At 49.1% G+C, this 25350-nt stretch overlaps 11 protein-coding genes across 11 annotated transcripts; 6 read left to right on the plus strand and 5 right to left on the minus strand.

Moving 5' to 3' along the window:
- Positions 1-17: 17 nt before the first annotated feature.
- racA (putative Rho GTPase Rac) lies at positions 18-1064 on the plus strand. The gene is made up of 6 exons (XM_040851143.1): positions 18-158; positions 223-255; positions 329-387; positions 453-633; positions 694-926; positions 989-1064. The coding sequence occupies exons 1-6, from the start codon at positions 126-128 to the stop codon at positions 1047-1049; spliced, it is 600 nt and encodes a 199-aa protein (XP_040705133.1). The 5' UTR covers positions 18-125; the 3' UTR covers positions 1050-1064.
- Positions 1065-1702: 638 nt separating this feature from the next.
- ASPSYDRAFT_43270 (translation initiation factor eIF1) lies at positions 1703-2862 on the minus strand. The gene is made up of 4 exons (XM_040846615.1): positions 2692-2862; positions 2384-2458; positions 2195-2287; positions 1703-2132 (listed from the first exon to the last, which is right to left on the minus strand). Exons 1-4 carry the CDS (start codon positions 2717-2719, stop codon positions 1984-1986), a joined length of 345 nt encoding a protein of 114 aa, XP_040705134.1. The 5' UTR covers positions 2720-2862; the 3' UTR covers positions 1703-1983.
- A 1947-nt stretch (positions 2863-4809) lies between these two features.
- On the plus strand, positions 4810-6236 carry ASPSYDRAFT_824081 (uncharacterized protein). The gene is made up of 4 exons (XM_040851150.1): positions 4810-5120; positions 5222-5294; positions 5426-5767; positions 5841-6236. Exons 1-4 carry the CDS (start codon positions 5056-5058, stop codon positions 5961-5963), a joined length of 603 nt encoding a protein of 200 aa, XP_040705135.1. The 5' UTR covers positions 4810-5055; the 3' UTR covers positions 5964-6236.
- Positions 6237-6649: 413 nt separating this feature from the next.
- Positions 6650-11881, plus strand: ASPSYDRAFT_56663 (mediator of RNA polymerase II transcription subunit 12; the record flags this gene model as incomplete). Its single annotated transcript, XM_040849250.1, has 9 exons — positions 6650-7265; positions 7334-7931; positions 7987-8191; positions 8245-8883; positions 8939-9237; positions 9286-10156; positions 10211-10502; positions 10556-10782; positions 10838-11881. 9 exons carry the CDS (start codon positions 6650-6652, stop codon positions 11879-11881), a joined length of 4791 nt encoding a protein of 1596 aa, XP_040705136.1.
- A 602-nt stretch (positions 11882-12483) lies between these two features.
- ASPSYDRAFT_822038 (RNA recognition motif domain-containing protein) lies at positions 12484-13468 on the minus strand. The gene is made up of 4 exons (XM_040851142.1): positions 13152-13468; positions 12998-13088; positions 12826-12943; positions 12484-12761 (listed from the first exon to the last, which is right to left on the minus strand). The coding sequence occupies exons 1-4, from the start codon at positions 13336-13338 to the stop codon at positions 12639-12641; spliced, it is 519 nt and encodes a 172-aa protein (XP_040705137.1). The 5' UTR covers positions 13339-13468; the 3' UTR covers positions 12484-12638.
- A 1-nt stretch (position 13469) lies between these two features.
- ASPSYDRAFT_822037 (uncharacterized protein) lies at positions 13470-13979 on the plus strand. The gene has a single exon (XM_040851141.1). It carries the CDS (start codon positions 13538-13540, stop codon positions 13802-13804), a length of 267 nt encoding a protein of 88 aa, XP_040705138.1. The 5' UTR covers positions 13470-13537; the 3' UTR covers positions 13805-13979.
- A 187-nt stretch (positions 13980-14166) lies between these two features.
- ASPSYDRAFT_87877 (CIA30 family protein) lies at positions 14167-15339 on the plus strand (the record flags this gene model as incomplete). The annotated part of the gene is made up of 3 exons (XM_040851918.1): positions 14167-14254; positions 14321-14554; positions 14612-15339. The coding sequence occupies 3 exons, from the start codon at positions 14167-14169 to the stop codon at positions 15337-15339; spliced, it is 1050 nt and encodes a 349-aa protein (XP_040705139.1).
- Positions 15340-15461: 122 nt separating this feature from the next.
- Positions 15462-16546, minus strand: ASPSYDRAFT_147430 (phosphoribosylaminoimidazolesuccinocarboxamide synthase; the record flags this gene model as incomplete). The annotated part of the gene is made up of 3 exons (XM_040841715.1): positions 15462-15838; positions 15948-16323; positions 16397-16546. 3 exons carry the CDS (start codon positions 16544-16546, stop codon positions 15462-15464), a joined length of 903 nt encoding a protein of 300 aa, XP_040705140.1.
- Positions 16547-16650: 104 nt separating this feature from the next.
- On the minus strand, positions 16651-18676 carry ASPSYDRAFT_824362 (glycosyltransferase family 69 protein). The gene is made up of 3 exons (XM_040851151.1): positions 17887-18676; positions 17602-17827; positions 16651-17539 (listed from the first exon to the last, which is right to left on the minus strand). The coding sequence occupies exons 1-3, from the start codon at positions 18484-18486 to the stop codon at positions 17142-17144; spliced, it is 1224 nt and encodes a 407-aa protein (XP_040705141.1). The 5' UTR covers positions 18487-18676; the 3' UTR covers positions 16651-17141.
- Positions 18677-18867: 191 nt separating this feature from the next.
- ASPSYDRAFT_146414 (cytochrome c oxidase subunit VIa) lies at positions 18868-21928 on the minus strand (the record flags this gene model as incomplete). Its single annotated transcript, XM_040841623.1, has 6 exons — positions 18868-20531; positions 21068-21103; positions 21166-21262; positions 21425-21584; positions 21647-21671; positions 21760-21928. 6 exons carry the CDS (start codon positions 21926-21928, stop codon positions 18868-18870), a joined length of 2151 nt encoding a protein of 716 aa, XP_040705142.1.
- A 309-nt stretch (positions 21929-22237) lies between these two features.
- ASPSYDRAFT_87882 (DNA-(apurinic or apyrimidinic site) lyase APN2) lies at positions 22238-24370 on the plus strand (the record flags this gene model as incomplete). The annotated part of the gene is made up of 6 exons (XM_040851919.1): positions 22238-22265; positions 22321-22333; positions 22387-22432; positions 22488-22620; positions 22670-23379; positions 23432-24370. The coding sequence occupies 6 exons, from the start codon at positions 22238-22240 to the stop codon at positions 24368-24370; spliced, it is 1869 nt and encodes a 622-aa protein (XP_040705143.1).
- Between the last annotated feature and the right edge of the window lie 980 nt (positions 24371-25350).

Genomic DNA, 25350 nt, shown 5'->3' on the forward strand with positions numbered 1-25350 from the left:
TCCGCCTATCCATCCCACAACATCCCTCGTATTTATACCATTTGCGTCGCTGGATCGATTGATACCCTGAGCCCGTTTGGTTATCGTCAGAATCGTGTATATAGCTTTGGATTTTTTAAGCGACAATGGCTACAGGTCCTGCTACTCAGTCCCTCAAGGTCAGGAGCTCTCCGCCAATCCTCCTTCCCGGCAAGCCAGAGCCAATGGCTAATCCTGCAACAGTGTGTCGTGACCGGTGATGGTGCGGTAGGCAAGGTTAGTATTTTCTGCCCGCATCACTTTTCTCGCTGCGTCTTGGGGAGTGATCCGATAATAACCATCTTGCTAGACATGTTTGCTCATTTCTTATACGACCAATGCCTTCCCCGGCGAATACATACCCACCGTGTCCGTTACCACGCTTTTTACCCTCTTTCTAGCGAGTCGAATGTCTTATTGACCAATTACCACAGTTTTGATAACTATACGGCAAGTGTGATGGTGGACGGCAGACCAATTAGCTTAGGACTCTGGGATACTGCTGGACAGGAAGATTATGACCGACTTCGCCCATTGTCCTACCCGCAAACCGATGTATTCCTCATTTGTTTCTCTGTTGTCAGCCCTCCGTCTTTCGACAACGTTAAGTCCAAGGTACCTATTTCCCGAGCTGTGGAATACGTGTTTAGGCAGCAGAATCTAATTTCCATATAGTGGTTTCCGGAAATCGAACACCATGCTCCCAACGTCCCTATTATCTTGGTCGGTACGAAGCTCGATTTGCGGGACGATCCCGCCCAGCTCGAAGGCCTCCGCATCAGGAAGCAGGAGCCGGTCACTTACGAACAGGCTCTGGCCGTCGCGAAAGAAATTCGAGCTCATAAGTACTTAGAATGCTCTGCGCTGACACAGCGCAATCTTAAGAGCGTATTCGATGAGGCAATTCGGTATGTTCCGCCATGATTTCTGCCCCATTTTGTTTTGTTGAAGCTGACAATCGTTCTCGTAGTGCTGTCCTCAACCCGCGGCCTGCAGCAAAACAAAGGAACAAGAAGTGTACGATTCTGTAAGGCGTACATGCCTCGAACTCTATCTCATTTCTATCCTCCCGACTTATAATATAAATAACTAATCCGGCGTTTCGGCTGCTGGGGATGTCCATCCCCGTCCCCCGATTTTGATGGTTTTTTTTTTCTTTTTTGTACCTCCCTGTCCGCTTTATTCGGTGTCATGATCCTGATGTTCTGCGTTTCATGTTTATTTCTCTCCTTTTGACTAAATGCAAGAGAGAGTCCGGTATATCGCATCTCTTTCCTTCGGGCTAACACAGTATAAAGACGTAACATGCCATACAAACACATTGCATATATATTTGACCGTCTGCGTCGGTTTGTTTTACCAGCCATTGTCCCGGCACAATATAACCGTCGTTGTAAATGGCCAATCGATAAATATGATTGGTAATTAGCACTTTGATGCAGTCATTGGCATTGGTAAGCGCGATATTTATAAGGAGGCAGTATAGAGAATGAAAAGATGCAAGGAGCAAAGGGCGGCCTACGGAGTAGATTTGTTTGGATCGTACTGATAAATCGCTCCTTCAAGAATACCACTACATCTACTACGAAACTGATAACGACTCGAAACTCCGTATAATGAAGACAGGACTTGCTTGGACTAGCTACCTGGTAGAATACTAAGTATAATAATGAAGACACGAAATCCCCCTCAAGAGCCCTTCTATATTGGTAGGTACTTCGATACTGATAACCCCTCCCAAATCGCCCGTTCACGATTCTCAGGGACAAGTTGACTAGTGCATCGGTTCGACAAGTGGCCCAAGTCCAGCACACCGGGTATAGAAATAATCTAACCAACTATAATCTTCGCAGTTGAGACTAACGCAACGAATAGTCGGGAAAGAATAGGCGACTTGCCGCGGTCGCAATCCCGAGTGTAACGTGGACCGGGAAGAAGGGACCGGAACGGGGAGTGGCTTCTGACTTAGAAACCGTGGACCTTGATGGTCTTGGCATCAAGCTCAAGGCCCTCCTTCTTGTCGGTCAAGAACTCCTGAACATCCTTACGCTGATCTCCTTGGAGCTGGATCACCTCTCCCATCTCAGTGTCATTGACGATGGTGCCATTGCAAGCTGAACGTATTGTTTAGCCAAGACACCAAAATATGGCAGCGTTTAGAGGGACAAAAACATACCGAACTTTTTCTTAATCACCTTCAAGATCTTCTTCTGATCAAACTTCTTAGGGAGACCCTGAACGGTAGTCAAGGTCTTACGACCATTGCGCTCTGGAAGTCATTGTTAGTACGGAGTCGGAGTGGAGGCGGTGAGAGACGACCTGGGATATTTGTGGCGATGGGAATAGATCTCGGGGTAGAACGTACGTTGAATCCGTATATGGATATAGTTTTGAGACTGCTTAGTCTCGCCGGTGTCTTCGTCAGCTTCGGCGAAGGGGTCTGTAAGAGCACGTGTCAGCGTAGGATCACAGCCAGAATTACCCCGCCAAAAGGGCCCACGCAGATCGCAAGAACGCAGAGTAAGCAGCGAGTGATTTCCGCTGAAGCTAACTGCTCACACTCAATAGTTTGAATGATAGTACATCCATGATTGCAAGTAGTTATCTTCGAAACGAGCGCATCGCTGCGCTGCTATGGACGGACACTGAGGAAGGGGAGTGGCAAGGCCTTACCGAAGGTCTTAAGGTTTTCGATGGACATAAACTCGGCCTTTCGTCGTAAACGGCCCTTAAAAGCGGTTTCTTGTAAATTAAGTTAAAGGGGAGAATGATTTCTCTGTAATAGCGATCGCGAGTGGAGAGGTTCGTAGGGCGAAGCGTTGAGGATGGAGATGAAGAGTTCGTGAAGGAGAAGTAAAGATCCTTTTGAGGGGCGCCGCTGATACTTAGCGGTCCCGTGGGGGAAGGCGGTGTATCCGTGACTCAGCAATGGCCACCTCACGCACCGACTTCAATCAACTGTCTTTGTTCACTCGAGAGCCTGCAGGCCTGTGTAGCCTTGTGCTACAAAGGAGCGTATCGCATTTAGCGGCTCAGGAAATGCAGTCCACTGATTTCTGCCACCGCTGTGTGAGAGAAATTGTGCAGGGCTCATGGCCAGTTCTAGTATAATGGCAAGCCACTAAAGCAGTGGCGAACCTCCTTGACAACAATCCAGTCTCATTGAGATTGGGATAACCGTTTGTCTTCCAAGTTCGCCATACGATTTTGTAAACTGATTCGAGGGGATATCAATGTATTCGAATTAATATTACAGTCCAGCAATGTGTGCGCTTTAAAGTAAAGAATCTGCCGGCCGAGGAGGTATGCAAGTGTGATATGCTGGGTGTAGCAGCTTCACGCTCCAGCGTTGACAATGCAGGGCTCCATAAAAAAATATTAAAATACAAGTATATGGACGCCATCTTAACCTATCCCGACACTCGAAGGCCAATAGGGTATATCACGGAGAGGGTGTGGGTGCAGGCGCCGGGACTGTGCCACCTGGTGCAGGTGTGGGCGGGAGGAATATGGGAAGGTAGGTCTGTAATATATATGTTAGATGTTACCGCGTCATTTAGCAAATATTATTGATGGGCTTTGGTGACATACAACACCCAATGCCAACACTATACAGACGTCGCAAGTTAGTCGATGATCGCACTTGAGGCATATATCAGTATCGCGACGTACCAGACATCAAAACGGACAAGTATGCCGGTGTAGTAGCATTTTTCTTTTGCTCAGCAGTCTCACCGAGCCAGCTTTGGAGCGAGAAGACAAAGGCGACCCTATTTCTAATTAGCAATTATATTGGAGATGATTTGGGGACAATACACACCATCCGATCATCCTAGACAGAAGAAATTGTCAGATAAACAACGTACGCTCTTGGCGATCAATCCGGAGGATAAGAAACCACAAGCTCACTTATTTCTTGTGAACATCTATGAGGACTGTTAGTGATGCTAAATGTACATCCGATGTCGAGTAACCCACCGCTGCCATAGGCATTGTGCTCGACATGGTGCCTAAGCCAGTCCGTCAGCTCCACTCGCCGTATTGCTATAGTCTAGCATCTCTATGTAATGTATGTACCGGTCATATCCGCATCGTTCTTGTCTTTGGGCGGTTCGACATAGGGAATCGCTATTCAAGATCCAGTCAGCGATCACGAATTCGCAAGAGAACGAGACAATTCAAAAGGTTGGGTGGTTAACGTACCGAGATCGAACCTTCGCATATCTCTTTTGGACGCCATCTCTTTGATAGTAAATTTCCGAAGCAGGTACCGTGTCGCTCGAGGGTGATTCTCCAGGCCGCGAGATGCTGGCTGGCATCAGCGACTCACGATTGCTGGCCGCCAAGCCTAAAGCGGCAAGCGTGCTTGGCCCCGGCCCGGCATGGGGTCAGTCTGCGCCCCTGCGAATTTATGGTTATCACTTATCAACCAGCCTCGGCCACCAACCCGGAAGGCTTCAATTCCAACTCATAATACATAGTAGTTCATTTGGACTATTTTGCCGTGGGACAGGATGTGTCAACATCCGAGTGTGTTTTTATTGAATACCGTACATTCATCTTCTAAGTTACTCCTCGGTAGAGCCTCCAACTTGGCAGCAATGCCAACGGTGATCATTTTCAACATACATTTTGGGTCAATCCAGATTCCAAAAGTCAAAGATATATCATATCTTCCCGAGTATTAGCGGAACTTCCTCCCGCTCGTCGAGGATGTGTACTTCCAATAAGGTTTGCCTACAACTTAAGAATGTTCGCGGCGGTTAAAGTTAAAGCAGATGGCGTGGCATATGCCTTCCTCTGCTTTCCGCGCTGTGCCTCGACAAACAAGGAACACCAGAAGTCAAATCATGAGTTGTTCTGCGTCTCAGTGTGGTTCGACGATATCCGTACCCAGCTGATGACTCGTTTCCAGTGTGTGATTGTGAGGTAGCACAGCAGAATGTAATCAGAACTGGTTTGTCTGTCTGATCTGTGACCATCTGTGCCTTTCGGGATCTCCGGTCGCACGCAAAACCCCCATTTACACACCGTCTTATGCTTCTGGCCGCGCCCCGTTCTCGGCTGAGCAGGACCCTGTATCAAGCAGCTAACCTGTTGAGGTACGGCGCCCCTTCCTGACTTGCATTTGGAAGACAATGTTTGTCCACAGGCATACTATTATTGTGTCCGGCTAAATAATAATCCAAAATCTGCCGTGCAGTGTAGTTGATTCAAAATTGAGGTCGAAGTCGCCCTTCAAGAATCGTACGTGGGTGTGGCATGACACTGGCTTGGTACCTCCGTTGCCCCTTCAGACTTCGGGCAACAATCGGAGAGCACATCAGTAGTGGGGACAATCGGATGCGGCTTAATGGAGTATTGTTTGAACACAAGACGAGAAATATCGGCTGATTGGTACTTTCAGCAAAAGCACGTGAGGGATTCTTTGTCGCTGCGGCATCGCGATCTATCCAATTCTCCCGAGCGAGCCATGCCGCATCTCCTCGCTTGGAAACAGACAATCCTGGAAAATGACCTCTCTATTCACCATACACCGGGGAACACCCGGGCCACCTCCCTGAGGTTCCGATTGTCTGATCCCACGGACATTCTAAGCGGAATGCGAAAGCTCGCGACCAGCGGGCAGCTTTCCGTCCAAGCTGCTCATCTGATGCCAAGCCAACCTAAGGGATTGCTGGGAATCCGACAATTCCGTGTCAAGCTTGCTGATCGAGGGATTTGGATGTCCTCCTGCGGAAATAAACACAGGGAAGTCATGGTTGGACAGCAAATTGCCCAGAAGATAATGTTCCGTGCTAATGCATGGTGCGCAGGTGTAGGTACGAATCCTTCTTTTGAGCGTGTTTGATCGCTGTGGCCTGCGAGTTGTCAACCGTACGGTGTCAGTGCATCCAGTAGGATGGCAGGCTGCAAGAATGAGTTCATTTAATTTTATTATGTAAACCACCTCAAAATTGGAGTCGGACAAGTGATTCCAGCTGTCACCTCATGATCTGTCCAAGTTTCGTTCAGGAACTATACTAGAATTCTTTGGGACTTGGGAGACCTGAATCATGGGTCTACGTATCATGACATGTAATATTACACCGATTTCTCGCCATCACCCCCGGAAATGAGCCCGAAAACGTCAAATTACCGTTAACTTTACCCGACCTTATCAACCTTGCCAGTCCGACGGATGGTCAGATCGCCTCCTCAGGATCAGTGTCTCTCCTCTCGGCCTTGCGTTATCTGGAGATCCTCGATAACATCTCGGTCTCCGTCTTCGGCCCTTTCCTGTCATCCTCCTGGATTGCTTCTTTTCTCCCTACAAATCCCTTCGTGCTTCATCCAAGTCGCTTCCACTGTGGGACTCCTTAACTGCAGTTTGCCGTCAGTCAGTCACTCCCTGTTCCGCGGTTGTTATTTACCGCTTCCCAAGTCAACCTCAGCAAACCGGCCCCGATTATTGTCGATCCACAGCTTGCGCGGGAAATATGAAGACCTATTGATACTGACTGATACATACTCGAGCAGTCTCACTTTCCTCTCTCCCAGTATATATATTCTCATCCACCGCAAACCTATCCTCCGAGCGAGTTGCCCTAATGATCAATTTTCCGCCGCTTGAATACACCATGAAATTGACATGATACCTCACTCTTCTGCCGGCGTCCAATCCTGGGGCCACCCCCTGCGCAAGCTCGATAATGGCTCAGGACGTGTGGACGCCTCTCAGGCTCCGAGTCTATCTGATTTCCGGTCTGAAACGCAACAATCCACGCCCGTCCTTCCGCCGCATACCGGGCAGCCGGCAGTTATCGATCTGACATCGAGTGTCAATGATGTGCAGGAGAGGGAGCCCCCGGCGAAGCGATTGAGGTTGGACGTATCCGCGGGATCGTCCGCAAAAGATGCAAGTCCTGCGCCTGCGACTGGCGGAGAACCAAGGGCCACTCCAGGAATAGCGAACGCGAAGCCTTCCTCGCTCTCTTGGCGTGGTCGCCCGGTATGGTCTTTCCAGGCTATGGTATCGGAAGCAACCAACGCTAGAGAGGTTATTGAGGATGATGCTGGCTTGACACCTGAAGGTAAAAGGCCAGCGTCGCCTCCTCCATTCCCGCCTCTACCTTGGAAGGGCGCGCCACCTGAGCAGTTCGGAAATAATGCGACAAAGACATCTGAACCCGCAACCAGCAAAGAAGTGCAAACGACACCTTTTCGCGTTCAAATACCATCTATTGCGCCTGTACTCAAAGGCGATAGTGAGTATCCCCAGCTTGTCGAAGCCTCACTAGACGTCAACTAACCCACAACGTTCCAACCTTCTTAGGAATTGCCGATTTTGCGCCATGGACTGGGAATCATCCGGAAGATGCCTTGAACGACCAGACGGTGAAACAAGGACATTATGATCGCACCCAGGTTTCCCAGAACGAGTCTAACACCGCACGTCCGTCACTCTATGCGCAACTAAAGCATCGCTCCGGCTTGCAGATGCTTTCGTCAGTTCTTATGGCCGCGCTGGAAAAAAGGCAGAATCACAATACAGTTAATGCGCCATCAACTTTCAAGCCGCCGCCTCGCGTTACCCTAACAGATAATAAACGAGAGGCCTGGCTCCGTGACCTTGCCAATCCATCTGTTCCTTTACGCAGACTAAGTCGAACGATCCCCCATGGGATTCGGGGCAAGGCACTTCTTGACCAGTGCCTAAGCAAGTTGATTCCTGTCAGCCGGGCCGTATGGCTTGCGAAGTGCGTTGGCGCTAATGAGATTCGAGCCTTCAAGAGAAAAGGCACAAGCGGCTCCTTAGCAATAGGCTTGGAAGCAAAGTGGGTTCGTGAATGGACGAGTGGTGTACAGCAATTTCTCGAGGGGGTAGTAGGAGCCTGTGGATCGACAGGTTGGAAATCGAAAATGACATACGCGTACGTATATGAATCCTGGCATTTTTTGTGGCGGGGGGACATTAACATCAAACAGAGCCAGTCTGACTGCTCGCCTCTTCTTTGAGCGCTTACTTGACCACGATCAGTATTTTACTTGGTTTTTAGCCTCTCTGGAGGCATCGCCACTCAATATGATACCTGTTTGGCTTCTTATGCTAGGTATATATTGGGATAGCCTCTTACGGTATAGAAAACGCGGGCGGCGATTGGCGGAGGTGCTCCTTGGAAAACTACGTCAGGTAGGCGGAAATCATGTAATAATCAGCAACAGGATATGGCTAACAAGGACCAGATAACGGAGCTGCGGCAACCGATATTGCTGCAACCGCTTGCTGACCGGCTTTCAAGTTACATACGAAAACTGGTGCTTGAACATACTTCGTCGGTAATACTTCCAAATCTATGGGAGACGCACCGAAACCTTATTCTCTCTTGCTTGAAGATGAAGGAGGCCGCAGACAAAACGATATATGACACCCTTGCCGAACGCAATGCTCGAGTGCAGTTACCGAAATCTCGACCAGAATCCACACAGCAATCCGCACAACAACACGTTGTTCAGCTATTTGATTCGGTACGGTCGTCGCATGACATATCGTCTACATCGGCAGCATGTCTTAGTGCTCTTGAAGATAGGATTTCTCTAGTTGCTAAGCTTCTCGAGTGGTCGGCGACTCGATTTCGTTCTGGTCTTCGCCGTGTATACACCGCAGCCCGGCTCCTGCGGAAGTGGAAAATGTCCGGTATTGACATTGACACCTATATAATTTTGTTTGTGAGCACCGTAAAAGATACGGCTCAGCTGGATATGGGTAATGTCTACCACGTCATATCTGAGTTGGTCAGATCTCAGACCTTCTCTATCAGCAGATACCTACAATGGCTCATGGCTAAAGGTGTCGCGAGGCACGCCAGTGGCGACGATGATGAGGTTTGTGTTTCCATCAGTAACCCAGAAGTCAAAACAGCGCTTATTTGTATTATAGGGCTTGGCCGGTGATACCCTTCTCCTTACTCAACTTCCCATGGGGCGCTTGCCAGAACATGTCCGTAACCTCCGTTTCACACTTTTAGCTCGTACTGGGATGTCGGCGACGGAAGAAAGTTCCACTATCCAAGACATGAAATTCGCGATAAGCCAACGTTTGCCAAATGTCTTTCATGTCAAAGATAGCAATGCAATATTCACCCAGCTGCCACAGCTCAACCTAACCTGGGCTGTCAAGTCCGAGGTCAGCATATGGATTAGACAAGGAGTCGTTAAACATCTTAGGAATACCACCAGGTAAAGGATTTTCGGTTCTACACACTGTACTCGAGCTAACTGATGCAGAAAAATTGCCGGCCGTCCCCTCTCGGGTGATTCCAAAGTCTCTGCCTTGACCTCGGAAGAGTTCTATTGCATTCGAGAAATATTAGAAGACTTCGGAGACCTTTCTATCCTTGCTGATGTGCTTAAACAAGCCACGGAGTGTGATGACAATACGGTACTTGCATCTGCATCTGATACTATTAACTATCACTTCGATGCATTGTCTATCATTGGAGCGACATCAGATTTGTTCAGAGGACTTATCGGCGCTTATGCACGTCTCAAGAGATTTGGAACACTAAATCTGGACTTCACCTTCTCATTAATTGAGCTTGGACTGCGGATTCCCGAAGAGTCCAGTACTGTTTCTCTTCTCCGCCAGGACCTCGCTCGAATTGAGAGTAAAGCGGCGCTAGCAGCACCATCACCACTCTCAGATCATATCCCGACGACCTTCAGCGATTCCGATGCCTCATTCCAGGACAAATTAGACCAGCTATTGTCTTGTGGAAACGGAATAGACGAATCCACCATGGGTTCTGTTTTTAATTCGCTCACCAAGATCTTGACATTTGGTAGTGGAACCACAAAATTGTCAGCGAAGGATGCTTGCAGATATCTAGCTTATTTACGACCGTTCAGTCCCAAATATTTCGATATCATGCTAGTACGGTACGTTTGTGGGCTTTTAAAGTCTTCATCTCGGCCCACAATGTCTCATATACTCCCCCATCTCATCGGAGTTGGGTGCGTCACGATCCACAGCTTCGTACTCTTGGTCAATAAGCTTTCAGCTCCTGAGAAAACGGTGCCAGCAATTCCCAATCTGTCTCGCTTGCGCTTGGATATCCTTGAACTTCTCATTCCGCGAAGCGAACCCAATGCAGACCTGGTATGTTTAGTGCTATTATTGCTGAAACTCCTAGCCACTAATGTCTGTTTATAGGTGACATATCGCTTTCGTCTGGCTCAGCAAGAGTTTCTTGTCAAATACTCCGATGAGTCTTTGAGCATAATCAACGACGCAATCCCGCTACTTGATTCCCTTGAAGACGTTAATTTGGGCGCAAGGCGGCCTGACCTCCAGGCATGCACGGCAAAATTACTACGCTCTTTACTTACTCAAAGTTCGAGTAGCGTGGCGGAATATTGTATGCGCGAGTTAACAGGCCACTCGTCTTTCACAACCGTTGTAGGGAAGGCCGTTGACCTTCTCCTAGGCTTCGATCCTCAAGATGGTTTGTCGCTCCGACTGTTAACGTGGATGTACCAACAACTGACTTGCGCATAGAAACAGATCCCAGCGCACAAGCTGAGAAAGTCATTCTCATGAACAACGACTTTTCTCTTCCGTTCTGCCAATTGAAGCTCCAACTTTTGTTCCACGCGAACCCTGGTGACGAGGTGAAGAGCAATATCGTCCATGTGATGTTCAAGGCTGCAGTGGCGGATTCTCGATCAAGGAAATCCCACTGGGTGGGCCTAGTCAACTTAATGAATCAGGATGCAGCCCGACAGGTATGTTGTAGCACCGCTTATTCCTCTGGGTTCCGTTCTTACTGACATCTTTTAGATTCGGGAACGAGCAGAAAGCAGCTTCTTTTCTGTTCCAATGTTCGACGACCCTGCCGACGACCTCTCATTATCCGATGGCGCGGCCAGTACAGACGCGATTGAAAACGCAAAACTATACATTACGATCATAGAGAAACTAGCCTATAGCATTCCCGAGTCTGGGGTTCCATCAGTGGCCCCTCTTCTTGTGGAGAGACTGGATCTTCTCCTCCAGAAGCTCATCATAATGCAGACAAATACGAGCAGCTTCGCTGAGAATAGGAGCGTGTCGAGCTCAGGACCAGTTGTTATGGCCAGGTTCAACTTCGAGCGATCGCTAGCATTCTGGTTCTCTGCCTTGCTCAGGATGACAGTACTTCATCGGGCTGCGTTTAATGCGCCTGCATCTCTTGGACCTAAGGCTGGTAGCCTACAGGAGCAAACACGCTTGCTTGTGTCAATCTTCTGCATTTCTTTGGCACGGTTGCCAGATAACATCCTCCGCCTCTTTCCAACCGCTAATTACTTCCCCCACACCATACAACCTAAAAATTTCCGACCATGTCCTGGAATCTTGTTGCAGACACACGCTTTAGATGTCGCAGCATCTCTCATCGATTCATTCCCGGATGAAGCGCGCCTGCAGTGCGGACGTTTCCTCAAGGAGAAATGCCCTCCTTTCCTCCAATTCCAGAACGATCGTCGATTCCTGTACCTTCTAGGTCCCATGACGGACACGGCAATACACAGCTCCCAACTTCCTGCCTCTATTTCGTCTCCTGCTGCTGGCGGCTCTACTCCCACTCCTACCCCATCCGGGAGCGTTTCGGCCGGACCTCCAAATCAGTCACAACAAGTAGCTGCTTCGACCGGAGTTCTCCCGGGATTATCTGAAATCACAAACCCTGTCGCGGACCGCCTTCGAATACAACACCGCGGTCGTGTCATTGGACCATATCCGGTACGGCCCTGGGAACTTCTAGAGGATGCTGCTCCAATTCTTGGTGTGAATGACACCGCTGTGAGCCTGAAGCTTTTCGACGCCAGGCGTGTCAGGGCTTAAATACATTGCTTTCCGCCTTCCTTTCCTCCCCAACTCGTATACCATTCTTTTTTGAATTTTGCCCTTCCCTTCCTGTTTCATTTGTTGGTTCGCATATTTGCTGCATTGAGTTGGCTATTTTCTTCATATCCATTTTCTCGGGTTCTGCGCGATTTCCCGATTACCCTTCATGATACCATGCATATTTGAGCTCATGTTTTGCTTATTCATGTCTACGCGCATGTTTCAATCAGGCTATTCGTACGGCGGCTATCCATTTTGTTCTCTATTATTAATCCTTCCTATACCGTGCGGCTACCTTCTTGCATTTTGGCTTTCATACACTGTTTGGATGGCCCCGTTTGAGTTGTACATAAATCGGGCGTTTATTCTGGGCGGGTCGTTTACAAGGCTTACGTATGATTCGCATTTCTATTCTATTTTTCTTAACGACATGCTACGCCATTAAATACATACAATCCATTAGCCTTGAACACCAACCGAGCCAGCCCTTTTATGCAAGAGTTGACTATCCAAGAAGTAGATGTCTTTTCCAGCCGCGAACTAAAGAAAGTAGAATCCACCCCGGCCAATCAAACTTCAACTATACAACGGAAAGTCCAAACCGTTTGCATGCTTGATAGAAACCTCGGGGACAGGATTAGGATTCCAAACAGAACACGAAAGAAAGGGGCGCTAAAACGCCCAGAACCCTTATGCCTACTGCTCCTAATGCTAGAAGTTTCTCAGAGAAGTTCCATAAAAACCATTATAGCTATCATGTCGTAGCGCTTGACCCCCATCTTGTTGGACTCTCTCTGTAAGGCTTGACTTTGAGAATGCGCCCTTTGAGAAAAACTTGCTGATTCTTTGTAAGAGCTTGCTGGGCGTGGTCGCTGGTCTAATGTGATGTTAGTTAATATATACCTGACATGTTCAAAGCAGAGAGAAACATGTGTTCTTACCAAAAACCGAAAAAATGCAGTAGACAGTCCCCTTAATTGGGGCACAATATCCACGGTGATGCTGCCAATATCTTTAAAAACGTTTCTTATTGTTTCTTCGTCGACATTCGGTGGCAAACTGGCTTATTTTAATATAACACTAGACGGCCAATTTTCTTGAACTAAGACTCACTTCCTGATTACGACACGGGTAAGATGGCAGTCATACTGTGTACTTATGTCGGGGAGCACATCTCCCTCGAGTGTATTGGGACGCTGAGTGCCTTGTGAGAGATGGTCAGACGATGGGATCTATTGGTGAGAAGAGGTGTCGTGGGAGAACCAACGCAGAGGGGTTGCAACAGGCGCTTTAGAATAGTTTGTATTATAGTAGGGACGAGGTGGATGGCTGTGGTAAGATGCCGTGGACTTCCGAGGGATTGGTCTCATAGTTTGAGGCGGCGGCATAGCTTGGGATAATCCGGGATATCGAGGCCTATATTCGGGCGGTATCGGATCTTCGTCAGGGCACATAATAATGGCGGCGGAAATACTGTATTAAGCAAGCGAATGACAGCTATATTAAAATGGACAACGAGCCACTTAGGAGATCAACGAACGACATAACAGCATGAAGAAAGAGATAACCCCCCCCCCCCCTGGGTCTAGACAAGGAAAGAGGCTTTAAACCGCATCTTGGAAGGCAAGAGCAACTCAGGGGCATAGTAATCTGATGGTTGTGACCAACAGAACAAGACGTTTATTGCGTATCACCTGGCTGTGCGTTGGGCTTCAGTCTGTTGCCAGGTATGGGTGTGTGTTCGATAGTACAGTGCTCATGCAGAATATACAGCTTCATATATACCCGAGTAAATCAAAATTATGTGGCAGTGGACAGCCCAAGACCCATTCCACGCTCTTGAACTGTTTCCATGTCTTTTTTTTTTTTTATTTTTTTGAAAGAATTCAAGAATATGGCCGCTCCAGGAAGCACATGTAGACTTAAACATCTATATTTTGCATGTAGTAAATGCCGACAACCATGGCTCCAAGGGAGCCTACTGTGGAAAGCTGTGGCCAAAAATGGAGTTTGTGGTTTGACAAAAACGCCCGAGCTGCGAAAACACACAAGGTGAAGTAACTACGGAGTAGTCCGTACCAATGTTAGATTCTCACTTCCGCAAGGTGGTTCCAGTTGGTGTTAGGGCCCGATCTGATAAGCAACATACTGCCGATAGCGGTGAGGCCTGCCGACGTCATCCGGCCTCAGGCATCCCGAGGGTCGAGATCCTCTCTTCTCAGTTCCTGAAGGGAAGAACTGCTTCATAGCTTCCAAATCACACCCCAATTCCGGGTTTCGATATGTTTCCAACAGCAAGGTGCTTAGCAGCCAAACCCCCCGGGTTTCTCAAAAGGAGCGCGGAGGAAATTGGTCGATTGTCAAGAATCGGTGCGCCCCCTGCGCCTCCGAAATCGCCTGTCAACTGGAGAAACTAACTGCCATGTGCTGAGCTAGCCTGGAACACTGAGGCCCTCCACACGCCAACAAAGCCATATGCCCTTCTAGACTTCGAAGATGAAGCGGCCGTTGCGAGCTGCAAGACTATGGCAGACCGTGCTGTGGGAGGTTTCAGTACTGCAAGCCTCGACTATACCCCCGCTGATTCCTCTACAAACACGCCCGCCCACGCAAGGTTTCATGGAAGTATTTCTACGAAGCTCCCTAACAACTGGAGGGTAGAGAGAACAGGTACACATCCCGTGTATTTAACAAAAGCGGACCAAAAAATAACGAGCTTCTCATTAGGATATGCCGCCTTCCGTAACCAAGACCGGGGCCTCTGGCTTTTTGGACGACTGTACTGGGATCTCGATCCTTATACCTACCTAGCTTTACGGGTCAAATCGGACGGTCGACGGTACACCGTCAACATCCAGACCGACAGTATCGTCGAAACGGACATCCACCAGCACCGATTATACACACGCCATCACCATGTGCGCGACTCGTCTTCCTTATCCGATGACTACCTTTCTCCACAAGCATCACCTGAAGCAGCGGAGTCGTCTGAAATCGCTGAAGAAAAGTACCCCGGCGGTATCCCGCCTTCACTCTCCGACATTCCCCCGTCCTCTACAATCATACCCTCTGTATCGTCGGTCACGACATCTGGCTCGACCGGATGGGAAACTATCCTGCTGCCGTTCAACTCATTTGTCCGAACAAACCATGGACTTGTTGTTGAACCTCAGACCTCTATAATCCGCCAGAGGGTGAAGAGTGTTGGAATTGGATTGACGGACCGAGTAGAGGGGCCTTACGATTTACGAATCCATAGGATCTGGGCCACAAATGGGATGAGCGAGCCGGAGGTTGAAGAAGAACGCCGGATCTGCGGGTCAGCTGCTTTACCTGTTGATGAAGGAGTTCGAACCAACTGGGTTCCGCAAACCAGCAATGCCAAATCTGCGAAACAGGGAAGTCAAGAGCACAAAGGGAAGGGCCTGAAAGGGCTACGTGATGAATGGGATTAAATCGAGAACAAAATCTTGGAAACTGTACAGTACATATATATCTTGTAATTGATGTTCAATTCTAAACAATAAACGACACATATTACAGCACATCCACAGCGCAATCTGCTATGCCCTACTATCTAATTCCCCCCAGTGATCCGCTCCCAAGCTTCCCTATACTTCTCGCTCGTCTTCTGCGCAATCTCATCGCTCATCCGCACCCCTGGCTTACCCTTCAACCCCTCCTTAACCAACCAATCTCTCAAAAACTGCTTGTCGAAGCTCTGCTGGCCCCGTCCAACCTCATACGAATCCTTAGGCCAGAAGCGCGACGAGTCTGGCGTAAGCACCTCATCTGCTAGAACGACCTCATTCGTCTCCTCGTCAACGCCAAACTCGAACTTCGTGTCCGCGATGATCACACCTCGCGTAAGCGCATAGGTGTGTGCGGTCTTATAGAGCTTCACGGCGAGCTCAGCAATGGTGGACGCATATGGTTCACCAACGATCTCGACAGCTGTACAATGGCACAGAAACCAATTAGCCATCCGACCAAACCATTTGCAATTCCAACGGATGGGGTTTAGGGACGTAAGGATAGCTAGAAAGATAGCTAAATAAGATACCTTTATCAGGATGAATATTCTCATCATGCTCCCCCTGCTCGGCCTTCGTGCTAGGGGTGTAAATCGGGCCATCAGGGAACGCCTCGCTCTCCTTCAGGCCCTCCCTCACTGGAATTCCATGCACGGTTCCGGACTTCTTGTACTCGTTCCATGCGGACCCGGTGATGTAGCCGCGCACAATAGCCTCGATGGGTAGGATTCTCAGCTTGCGGACTTGCATCGCGCGGTTCTGAAGCACCGGGCGCAATGAGGCGGGGATCTTCGCGGGGAGGTCGAGGGTGATGAAGTGCGTTCGGAGGGTGGGGATGGCTTCCTGGAGGACTTGGAACCATTTTTGCGTGCAGAGGGTGAGGAGGATGCCTTTTTCGGGGATTCCCTGGATGCTTTTAGTATGTGTAACTTTGGAAAAAGGGCGCTGTTAAGCAAGAAAATGGTCTAGAGGGGTGTACATTTTCCATGATCACATCGTACGCGGAGATACGATCGGTTGCGACGAAGAGGAGGGTCTTGTCGTCTACTTCGTACAGATCGCGGACTTTGCCGCGGGCAATGAGGGGCAGGGACCCCTGGAGGTCGGTCGTTGTCAGAGAAGAGGCCATTGTGAGAGTTTGGGAAATATTGGAAGCAGAGACGAGATCTGAACGAGTTTGCGTCACTCTGGGATTTTTTTGGCGGGGTCAAGCATCGAAGTATGAGGGCGGGTGCGGAATCGGAGCTTGGTGCCTCAGGCCCCCTATATCACATAGGTCCGGACATACGAATTGACCAAGGGGTTTAATCAAGTTAATCATCGATTTCGATCCATTCATAGTGTATCATACAGAATACGCTTCACCAATTTATACAATGGCAGTGGGATTGTCTGTTAAAACCATCCCGTTGGCTAACACTCTTAACCCATTACTCTTTACTCACGTTCCCTGAATAGATCACCTACATGTCGACTTGACAAGGCGGATATTCTAACCTACCCGAACATCCACAGGCCATTCTTCCGACATGGGGTTTGCCCAGCGCACTAGGGCTGTCACTTCAGCCTTCTCAGAACGTGTACTCCGGCAGGAGAATTCGGAGCTAGCTGGTTTGCACCGCAATATGCAATGATTGACCACGCAGTGAGGTATAGGAGATCAGTGACCATTTTCCAAACTTCGAACCGCTCTCAGACCCGGTAACACCACCATCTTGCGCACATCACGATATCATAGCTTGCGTTTGATCGGCGAGGCAGTAATCGCCGCGTTCACTATTATTCTCATCTTCAGCCAGCCAAGCAGAAAGGCGGCTTCGTACGGACCACCCTTCCAGGAATGGAGGATTGAAAAAGCGATGAACTCGATTCTCCCATATGGATTCGAATATCTGCCAAGTAGAAAGCCAATGTCCAGTGGAACGACCCGCCGGGTGTTCTGCCGCAGTATGTCCTACCCGCACAAAAGGGTTCAAGTAAACGCCCCTTCGCTTGGAAAACGGGTTGTCCGCATGAATTAGGCAACCTTCGGAAGCCACAGCATTCTTATCTGCGAGACCACCAGGTATTCCTCGAAATTGAATTGGCCGGGAGGAATAGATAGCCTCCGTTCCCATGAATACTAAAGCATCAGGTGTTAGCACCTCTGTCGAGATTTTTCTGCAAGTATTTCAGCCTGCTTACCCACTCCACCCCAACAGCTTCTAACCGGGACTGGCAGCATGTATTTCATGGGGTCTCTTGACTCGGCCGCACGAAAGAAAGGCCACTTTTGCATGACTTGTTCATATCCATCCACGTCCCGTAGAGCAAGTGCGTCGGACTTGGTCGGAGGTTTCGTTATATCGAAAGAGCAAGCCGCTGTGTATGTGCCGTAGTTCGTATTCAAAAGGGAGATGACGTCTGTTTTCTAGATTTGTATCTGCGTTAGCTGGAATGGAGTGACCCCAAAAGGCGCGCGCTACCCACGGTAAAGAAGACATCGCCCAGGAATAAAATTCGATCGAAAAATATCCCATCATCTCGAAGCTTAAATAACGGTCGAAGAGACTTATTCCGCAATCCAGCAATAAAGGAAACGCGTCTCGGATCCGCCGGGTTCAGATCTAACAATGCTTTATCGTCGGGAGATTGGTCGGCGAACGTGATGCTTCGTCCCATATTCGCCGCTTCCAGCTTCTTGTCGAGTTTATGCAGAGCGTCCTTTGTGCCATCACTAGTTCCAGTCTCATATACACTAACGAACAAATTATCCGATCCGAAGACATTGGCTAGGTCGACAACTACATCGCCCCAATGACCTGGTAGTGACCGTTCGTTATTCCAGAGAGCGCTAGCGATGAATATCCGCTGCCGACGCAAGGGTTTGTAATCTAGATGGGTTTGCTCTTCGTTAAAGTGTCGGTGCACCAGAATGACATCTGCCGTACTCCAAATGACGAAGATGGCCAGGAAGAGTTGAAGCAGGCGCCGACGGAGCCTGGGGTAACGCGAAAGATGCCGGAGGGCTGCTGAGATCAGGAAAGAAAGTCCATGGATGACGGACCTGCATGCATCTGACAGATGCATTTGAACTTGCAGTAGGAAGAGCGAGCTCAATAACAAGCCTGGCTGGTCACATTAGGCTGAATGGGCGTCAGCGTTGTGCAATCGGTGTCTCGTTGTAATTGAAGCCGGCCATGCAGTCAGATCGGGGGGTCCGGGACGCGCAGCCCGCCAAGACTCGAACTGGATGGCCCCTGGAGATCGCTCATCACTACTGGCTTTTTGCAAATTAAGTTTCAGCGTCCTCACGCAACAATATCTATACAGCGAGCCAGAGCACTACAGCAGGGGATAAAAGCAGGGTTGGCCCTGGGTAATCATTTCGGAGCTGAACGCCTAACTAAGCCCCCGGTCGAAGAGTGGAGAAAGACTAGGTACCAAGGGGATAAAACTAATAAAGAACACTTAAAGCAATTCAAGTCCGATGTCTTCAAAATACTGATCAAATCTCTCAGATGAGCCCGACGGCTCTGCAACTGCCACATGGGTATCCGGGCGGATCAGGTACGCTGCATCAGCTTGCAGCCCGGCTGTTTGATACTGCGCGTCCCAGCGGAATGCATGTAGAGGGATGCTCTTGTTCTGGCACCATCGTGTCAATTCCGGCTTGGGCTCTCCATAAACATGGACTTGCCAGGTAATTGATTTCAGGCTCTCAAAATTGTCACGGTCTCCTACAGGGGCCCATGGCATACGATCTCCGCCGTGAATATGGCCTGCAACACCGGCTGACAGCATACTCTGTCTATAATCTAGCATGATCTGGGAAACCTTCCGGAACACATTGTGTCTGACGTAGTCAATTTTGGCGAGCAATGGTGCAACATAAGGTAGAACATATGTTCGCAGAGTCCGGGCGAAGTAGCTCTGCGAAATAACGGCATTGAAACCGCTGTCAGTTGTGTTGACCAGTTGGTTCGCAAACGCACGACGTTCTGTCTCATAGCTGTCGAGTAACGATAAACCGGCTTTTCCTTTGATGACCGCTGACAGCTTCCATGCCAGGTTGATCGCATCGCCAATGCCGGTGTTCATTCCCTGTCCCCCGACAGGACTATGAATATGTGCCGCGTCGCCAACCAAGAACGCTCTGCCCTTGCGGAAGGCAGATGCTAGACGATGATGGCTTCGATAAGTGGAAAACCAGTTCAGCTTGTCGATTTTCAGCTTCAGCGTTTCTTCCATCCTTGGGGCAACATCCTCGAAGGTGATATCGGTATCTTTCTCCGCAGTTTCGTCATCAATGGCTCCAGAAATGCGGCCTCGGCTGCTGTCATCATATGGAAACAGCAGCATAAACTCAGACTGGTTGAAGGTGACATGTGCTTCGCCATTCAATGATGGCCCGCTTCCCTCGAAATCGGCGACAAAAAAGGTATGGGAGTACGTTGCACCGTCGTATTCAACTCCGGAGACATGGCGAACTGTCGAACGGGCTCCGTCACAGCCAACAATAAAGGTTGCTTCACAGGTTTCAACATTGTCATCCCCATTGGTATGGAGACCAGTCACCTTCAACCGAGCCGTGATTGTTGATTTGTTTTCCGTGAAGTGTATAAGCTCTCGGTGCCGCTCGACTTGGACACCGAGCGAGTTGAGACGGTCTTCCAAGAGCCTCTCGTGCTGGTCCTGGGAGAAAATGTGGATGAAGGGATATGGCGTTAAGCCAGTACCAATATCGCCAATTGGTATCCGGCCCCGGTGAGTGCCCTCAGACCAGACGTTTGTGGCTGTAATTTTGTGTCCGTTTGAGACGACATCTTCGGCGATTTCGAGCTGGCGGTATAGTTCTAGGGTTCGTGCTTGGATAGCCAGTGCCCGAGACGTAGTTACATCGGCCTCTGCTTTATCGATAATACGGACGGATATGCCTTGCTTCACTAGCCATAAGGCCGTGACAAGGCCGGAGGGACCAGCGCCGATAATCAGGACGTCAGGGCGGGAAGTCATTGTGGTATAAACGATGTATGTACAACGGGTTGCAGGGCCTGCGGATAACCAAAACCACAAGTGGGTGAATTTGGCACTAGATTTGATGGTTGATGGTAATGCAAAAGGATTGAAAATATCTATGACTGTTCCAAACTAAAGTACACGCTCGTCGTATTTATACATTTCCCAGCCATGAAACATCGTCATCAGGCGGGCTGCATATCGGAGCTTGGGCTGGCCGACAATCCCGCCGCTCGGCCTTAATCCACCGACACGGAGCGCCCGATTCTTCCTCTCGGGTTTGGCCATGACTCCTTGCCGTCACCTGAACAGTTATACGAGCAAGGCGCAGGCACCAACCTGAGTACGCATGAAGCTTTCGTTATCCACCATATTTACATCGTTACCTTGGTCTACTCCGTAGGTTGCATCCGGGTGCATTGGTAGATGATTGGTCCTCGGTCAAGCCTTCAATTGGAGCGTTCGGGCGTATCCCACTTTTACATAGGCGTCTAGAATTGAATAAAACTCATAGTATCTGTTAAGTGTGTTTCATAGATGAATCTTATAGACCTGCTCACGACTTCGCGAGGACGCGAAGTCTTGGCCGGATGGGAATAGCCAGGTGCTCGTATAAAATGAATTCCAAACGGCAAATGAGCTTATAGCGTACAAAGGAAACTCTGAAAAGCATAGTGATGAGCGACCACTCCGCCAACTGACTCGGGACTCTATCTCTTGGACTCTCCCTCTTTTTCTGGATAAATGTACATGTCCTTCGTTTTCGGGAATCGGTGTAGTCCTGGTTCCACGTGGAGCTATCTAGGTAGCCTTGTCCTTGTTGTGGTAGTTGACATTGCTGTTCCAGCTGCGCAGAGTTAGTAATTGACCATAAAAAAGACCGCGAAGGAGCTCGGTTCTGTCCGAGAGCGTGTAGTTCGTAGGGACGAAACTTACAAGAGGCTCTGCAATACCAAATTAGTAGGCAATCCAATATTCACATATCTGGAGAGACGTTTCATAAACTGACCTTGTCACCATCTCCCCAGGGGAAGTTCTTGGAGCGGATGTTCTGATAGGGGTACTCAGTGCGCTCCTCAAGCGGGGCCATGTGCTCCCAGTGCTCCCAGTGCTCGTTCCACTGGCTGTAAGCATTCCAGCCGCCGCCAATCAAGCAGGGAATAACGGCACTGAAGTAATATGAGTACGACTGCATCGGATCTGGAGAGGGGGCTTCGGTTGCGTGACATACAAGATGGAGAGCTTGAGCCAGAGACCTAGAGTGCCAATGGGTTAGCATTATTCGAAATTTTTTCGTTTACAAGCTCGGAATAAGCCTGTGGAGGTTCAAAAAGTAAAACATACTGCTAGTCGAGGCGGCGTGGTGCTTGACAGCGGCTCTCTCGCGGTTGAACTCGTTGTCGACAGCCCAAGACGGAATCTTGGACTGCGCGCTGTTGAAACGGCGCTGAAGGGCAGAGCGAACCGGAGCGGAACGCTGGGCGAAGCGAAGGGCACTGCGCTGAGGAATCATTGTTGCTGAACGAAGAGCGAATGGCTCACAGCTGTATCTCTCGGTCTTCAAAGGTGGGAATATCAGACGATGTCGACTCGGGTGGGCAGACAAAAGCCGCTTAGCGCTTCCCGTGATTCGTTCGTCTCCGGCCACAACCGTTCCGTTGTTATGTCAGCAGGCTAAACCTCCCGTGATGTCACGCTCCAGGGATCACGTGTTCTGAAGCTGTTGCTCCCTTCTGATCAATTAAGTCGAGTTTCGATGCATCTCTGAATGTCAGCTACGTCTTCTGAATGACATGCACAATTTGGGCTTGTAGCAGCCGGGATGGGGTTTCGTATAACGACATGGAATGGTGAGTTGCCTCCGTTACTGCCAATTTAACCATACTAATGCTTTTGTTTCCGCAGTAAACGGCATTAGGTCGGTAGTAAATATCAAGCTTGCTGTTTACTTCGCGTCCTAATCTTGACTAGGAACCCATTCTCGTATGAGCCATGGAGAAGTACACGTACCTTCGAGGTAAATCCCCCCCTTACCGCCTCCCAACGGGCTCCGTTAACTCTGTTTCAAACAGTCTATGTTTGATATATTGGAAGCGGATATTGTCGTTTTTCAGGAAACCAAAATCCAGCGAAAGGATCTTAGAGATGATATGGTTCTTGTCCCCGGATGGGATTGCTACTTCAGCCTGCCTAGAGTAAAAAAAGGTTGGTTCCATTGTAGTCTACCAACGGTTGGGAGCTAACAGTTCACGAGGTTATTCGGGCGTCGCCATCTACACACGCAATGCGACATGTGCCCCCATCCGTGCCGAGGAGGGCCTGACGGGGGCTATATATCCGCCAAACTCATCTACGCCATTTAGAGACCTACCTGAAGATCAGCAAGTCGGGGGTTATCCAACGATAGAGCAATTATCACAACTCGAAGTAGATGCAGAAACCCTCGATTCTGAAGGACGCTGTGTTTTACTTGAGTTCCCTGCCTTTGTCCTCATAGGTGTCTACTGCCCTGCAAATAGGGATGAAAGCCGAGATGCATTTCGCCAGAATTATCTTGACTTGATGGATGCTCGGGTCCGAAATCTAGTCGCCATGGGCAAACGTGTATTCGTCACTGGGGATATTAATATCTCTAGAGGCGAAATCGATGCAGCTCATGCGGCTGAAAACATCAAAAAAGGGGCTATTACGGAAGACGACTTTATCTCCGCCCCTGCGCGGCGCTTATTCAATCACCTGCTGTCTGACGGTAAAGTCTTGGGTGACCGAGATGAGGGAAGGGAACATCCAGCTCTTTTCGATATATGCAGATCCTTCCACCCTGATCGCAGGGGCATGTATACTTGTTGGGAGCAGAGAATAAATGCTCGCCCCGGCAACTACGGTTCAAGAATAGATTACGTCCTTTGCAGCTTGAACATGCAGGATTGGTTCTATGACTCTAATATCCAAGAAGGGCTCATGGTAGGGTCTGAACAGAATCCGAAACATTACTCTGCTAATGAAAGGTATCTAGGGATCGGACCATTGCCCGGTATATGCTGTTTTCAAGGACACCGTACCTCTCGATGAGGGCGAAACCAACATTTATGATGTCGTGAACCCACCAGGGCTGTTTCAAAACGGCGCACGCCAACAAGACTACACGACAAAATTATTATTACCACTGTCAGGACGACTGATACCGGAGTTCGATAGACGAAGAAACATCAAAGATATGTTCATGCGTAAATCTAGTCAGCCATCGCAGAGATCGCCTTCTATTCAGCAACCAACCTCAACGCCATCATCTGAAAACACCAAAACAGCCGCAGAGTCTGCCAGCCTTGCCCCAACGGGCTTGAGTGGAGGCTCCCCCGTCGTAATGCCCGATGCTAACCAGTCAAAGGGCATTGTGCGCAAACGACCCGTCAGGACAGAGAATCCCTCCGTAAAGCGTTCAAAGTCTGCAGGCAATCAGGCAGTCACGCCAATTACTGGACAGAGTACACTGAAGGGATTTCTCAAGGCAAAAAGCACCCCTGAAATTGATCTGGAGGATCCCAAAACCCCCAAGGATGAAGAAACAGCCTTGTCCGGAAGTCCGTCTAAAGTCCGCAGCCAACAAGTACCAGGTGCAAAAAGTGCGGAAATGGCGCAAGATGCTGATGTTGACGGATCCAACGCATCAACGCCGGCTACCACAGCATCCTCTAAAGAACAAACAAGTTTCATCGACCCCGTTGCTAGCAAACAGGATTGGTCAAAGCTATTTACTAAGAAACCTCCCCCCACGTGCGAAGGCCATGATGAGCCATGCATTAGTCTGAAAACTAAAAAGCCTGGGGTGAATTTTGGTCGCTCTTTTTGGATTTGTCCCAGACCTTTGGGACCCAGCGGGAATAAGGAGAAAGGAACTACCTGGCGATGTTCTACTTTCATCTGGGCCAACGACTGGGATTCCTCGACGATGTAACAAGATGAAAGGTGTGTATTTTTCTTGTCAAGGCGAGTACCCAATTTCTCACCTGACACGAATCTACCAGATGCCAATGTTCAACGACGATATTTGATCTCAATTACATCCTCGTATCTTTTTATCCTCGTCTTTCGGTCTTGGCCGTGCTCCATACGTCCGGTACGATTAAACATTGGGCAAAATGGCTGATCGGACGGCTTTATCTCTGTCATAACTTCGCGATATGGTGTTTACCATGGAGGCACCTGGCACTACGGGGAACGGCGTTATACCTACACCTGGTCTGGTGATGAGGACTCAAATTAACAGTCTCTGTCCTCCTTTCGTCTCAAGCCCACAGCCTTCAAGACCACTTCCTGCCCCCAATGTAAAAGTCTCGGGGGACTATGCCGCTACCGGGCACAAACCATGGAATATAGAAAATATATTCTGCACACCACATCCCTCATAAGCGTATCGCTCAGCGACGCCGACGTGTTTTTGCGCGTATGATGGATTTCCTAACATCCGAACTACATAAAGGAGCCCTTTGTCCATATACTAGGCGTATCTATGAAGCTGACAGGCGAAAGGTTTACATTAGCGTTCGGCCTAACACTGAACTCAGCGCTCGCTGTAGCTGCTACATTCACCAGTATAGTATCGGAGACGACATGGGTTTGGGAAGGCAGGTCAAACTTGTGTTGTCGGTTTCCATGCCAGGTCCAAGGAGACTGTGGTGATAGGTGAGAAAGGTGTCTGCCATAATTTTGTTTCAATTGGGTGTCCTCCCTGGGAGTTTACTTCAAATGAGCAGCCTGGCTTCTACATCGCATTCACCGAATACCAAACTTCTGGCGGAAAACAATATATACTTTTTGATCACTTTGATCCGCTAATCTGGATTGCCTGGGATTAAGGATTTGAACCAAGCACGTAAAATGATGACCGAATACCTTTCCATGACCAGGCCGTCTATTCTGTTGTGGTTTATATTC

The sequence above is a fragment of the Aspergillus sydowii genome, assembly GCF_001890705.1.
Source record: "Aspergillus sydowii CBS 593.65 unplaced genomic scaffold ASPSYscaffold_3, whole genome shotgun sequence".
NCBI classification, from domain to species: Eukaryota; Fungi; Ascomycota; class Eurotiomycetes; order Eurotiales; family Aspergillaceae; genus Aspergillus; species Aspergillus sydowii.

Bases quoted from the DNA above. Each gene is read 5' to 3' on its own strand.
- racA (XM_040851143.1), top strand. From the start codon at position 126: ATGGCTACAGGTCCTGCTACTCAGTCCCTCAAG. The intron at 256-328 runs GTTAGTATTTTC...CCATCTTGCTAG, and splicing joins GTGATGGTGCGGTAGGCAAG to ACATGTTTGCTCATTTCTTA. The intron at 634-693 runs GTACCTATTTCC...ATTTCCATATAG, and splicing joins TCGACAACGTTAAGTCCAAG to TGGTTTCCGGAAATCGAACA.
- ASPSYDRAFT_824081 (XM_040851150.1), top strand. From the start codon at position 5,056: ATGCTTCTGGCCGCGCCCCGTTCTCGGCTGAGCAGGACCCTGTATCAA. The intron at 5,121-5,221 runs GTACGGCGCCCC...TCTGCCGTGCAG, and splicing joins CAAGCAGCTAACCTGTTGAG to TGTAGTTGATTCAAAATTGA. The intron at 5,295-5,425 runs GTACCTCCGTTG...TGGTACTTTCAG, and splicing joins TGTGGCATGACACTGGCTTG to CAAAAGCACGTGAGGGATTC.
- ASPSYDRAFT_43270 (XM_040846615.1), bottom strand. From the start codon at position 2,719: ATGTCCATCGAAAACCTTAAGACCTTCG. The intron at 2,288-2,383 runs GTACGTTCTACC...AATGACTTCCAG, and splicing joins TATCCATATACGGATTCAAC to AGCGCAATGGTCGTAAGACC. The intron at 2,133-2,194 runs GTATGTTTTTGT...CAATACGTTCAG, and splicing joins GGTGATTAAGAAAAAGTTCG to CTTGCAATGGCACCATCGTC.
- ASPSYDRAFT_822037 (XM_040851141.1), top strand. From the start codon at position 13,538: ATGGTTGTGACCAACAGAACAAGACGTTTATTGCGTATCACCTGGCTG.
- ASPSYDRAFT_824362 (XM_040851151.1), bottom strand. From the start codon at position 18,486: ATGCATCTGTCAGATGCATGCAGGTCCGTCATCCATGGACTTTCTTTC. The intron at 17,828-17,886 runs GTGGGTAGCGCG...ATACAAATCTAG, and splicing joins TGGGCGATGTCTTCTTTACC to AAAACAGACGTCATCTCCCT. The intron at 17,540-17,601 runs GTAAGCAGGCTG...CTGATGCTTTAG, and splicing joins AAGCTGTTGGGGTGGAGTGG to TATTCATGGGAACGGAGGCT.
- ASPSYDRAFT_822038 (XM_040851142.1), bottom strand. From the start codon at position 13,338: ATGTGCCCTGACGAAGATCCGATACCGCCCGAATATAGGCCTCGATAT. The intron at 12,944-12,997 runs GTGAGTCTTAGT...AAAATAAGCCAG, and splicing joins ACCCGTGTCGTAATCAGGAA to TTTGCCACCGAATGTCGACG. The intron at 12,762-12,825 runs GTAAGAACACAT...ACATCACATTAG, and splicing joins CTGCATTTTTTCGGTTTTTG to ACCAGCGACCACGCCCAGCA.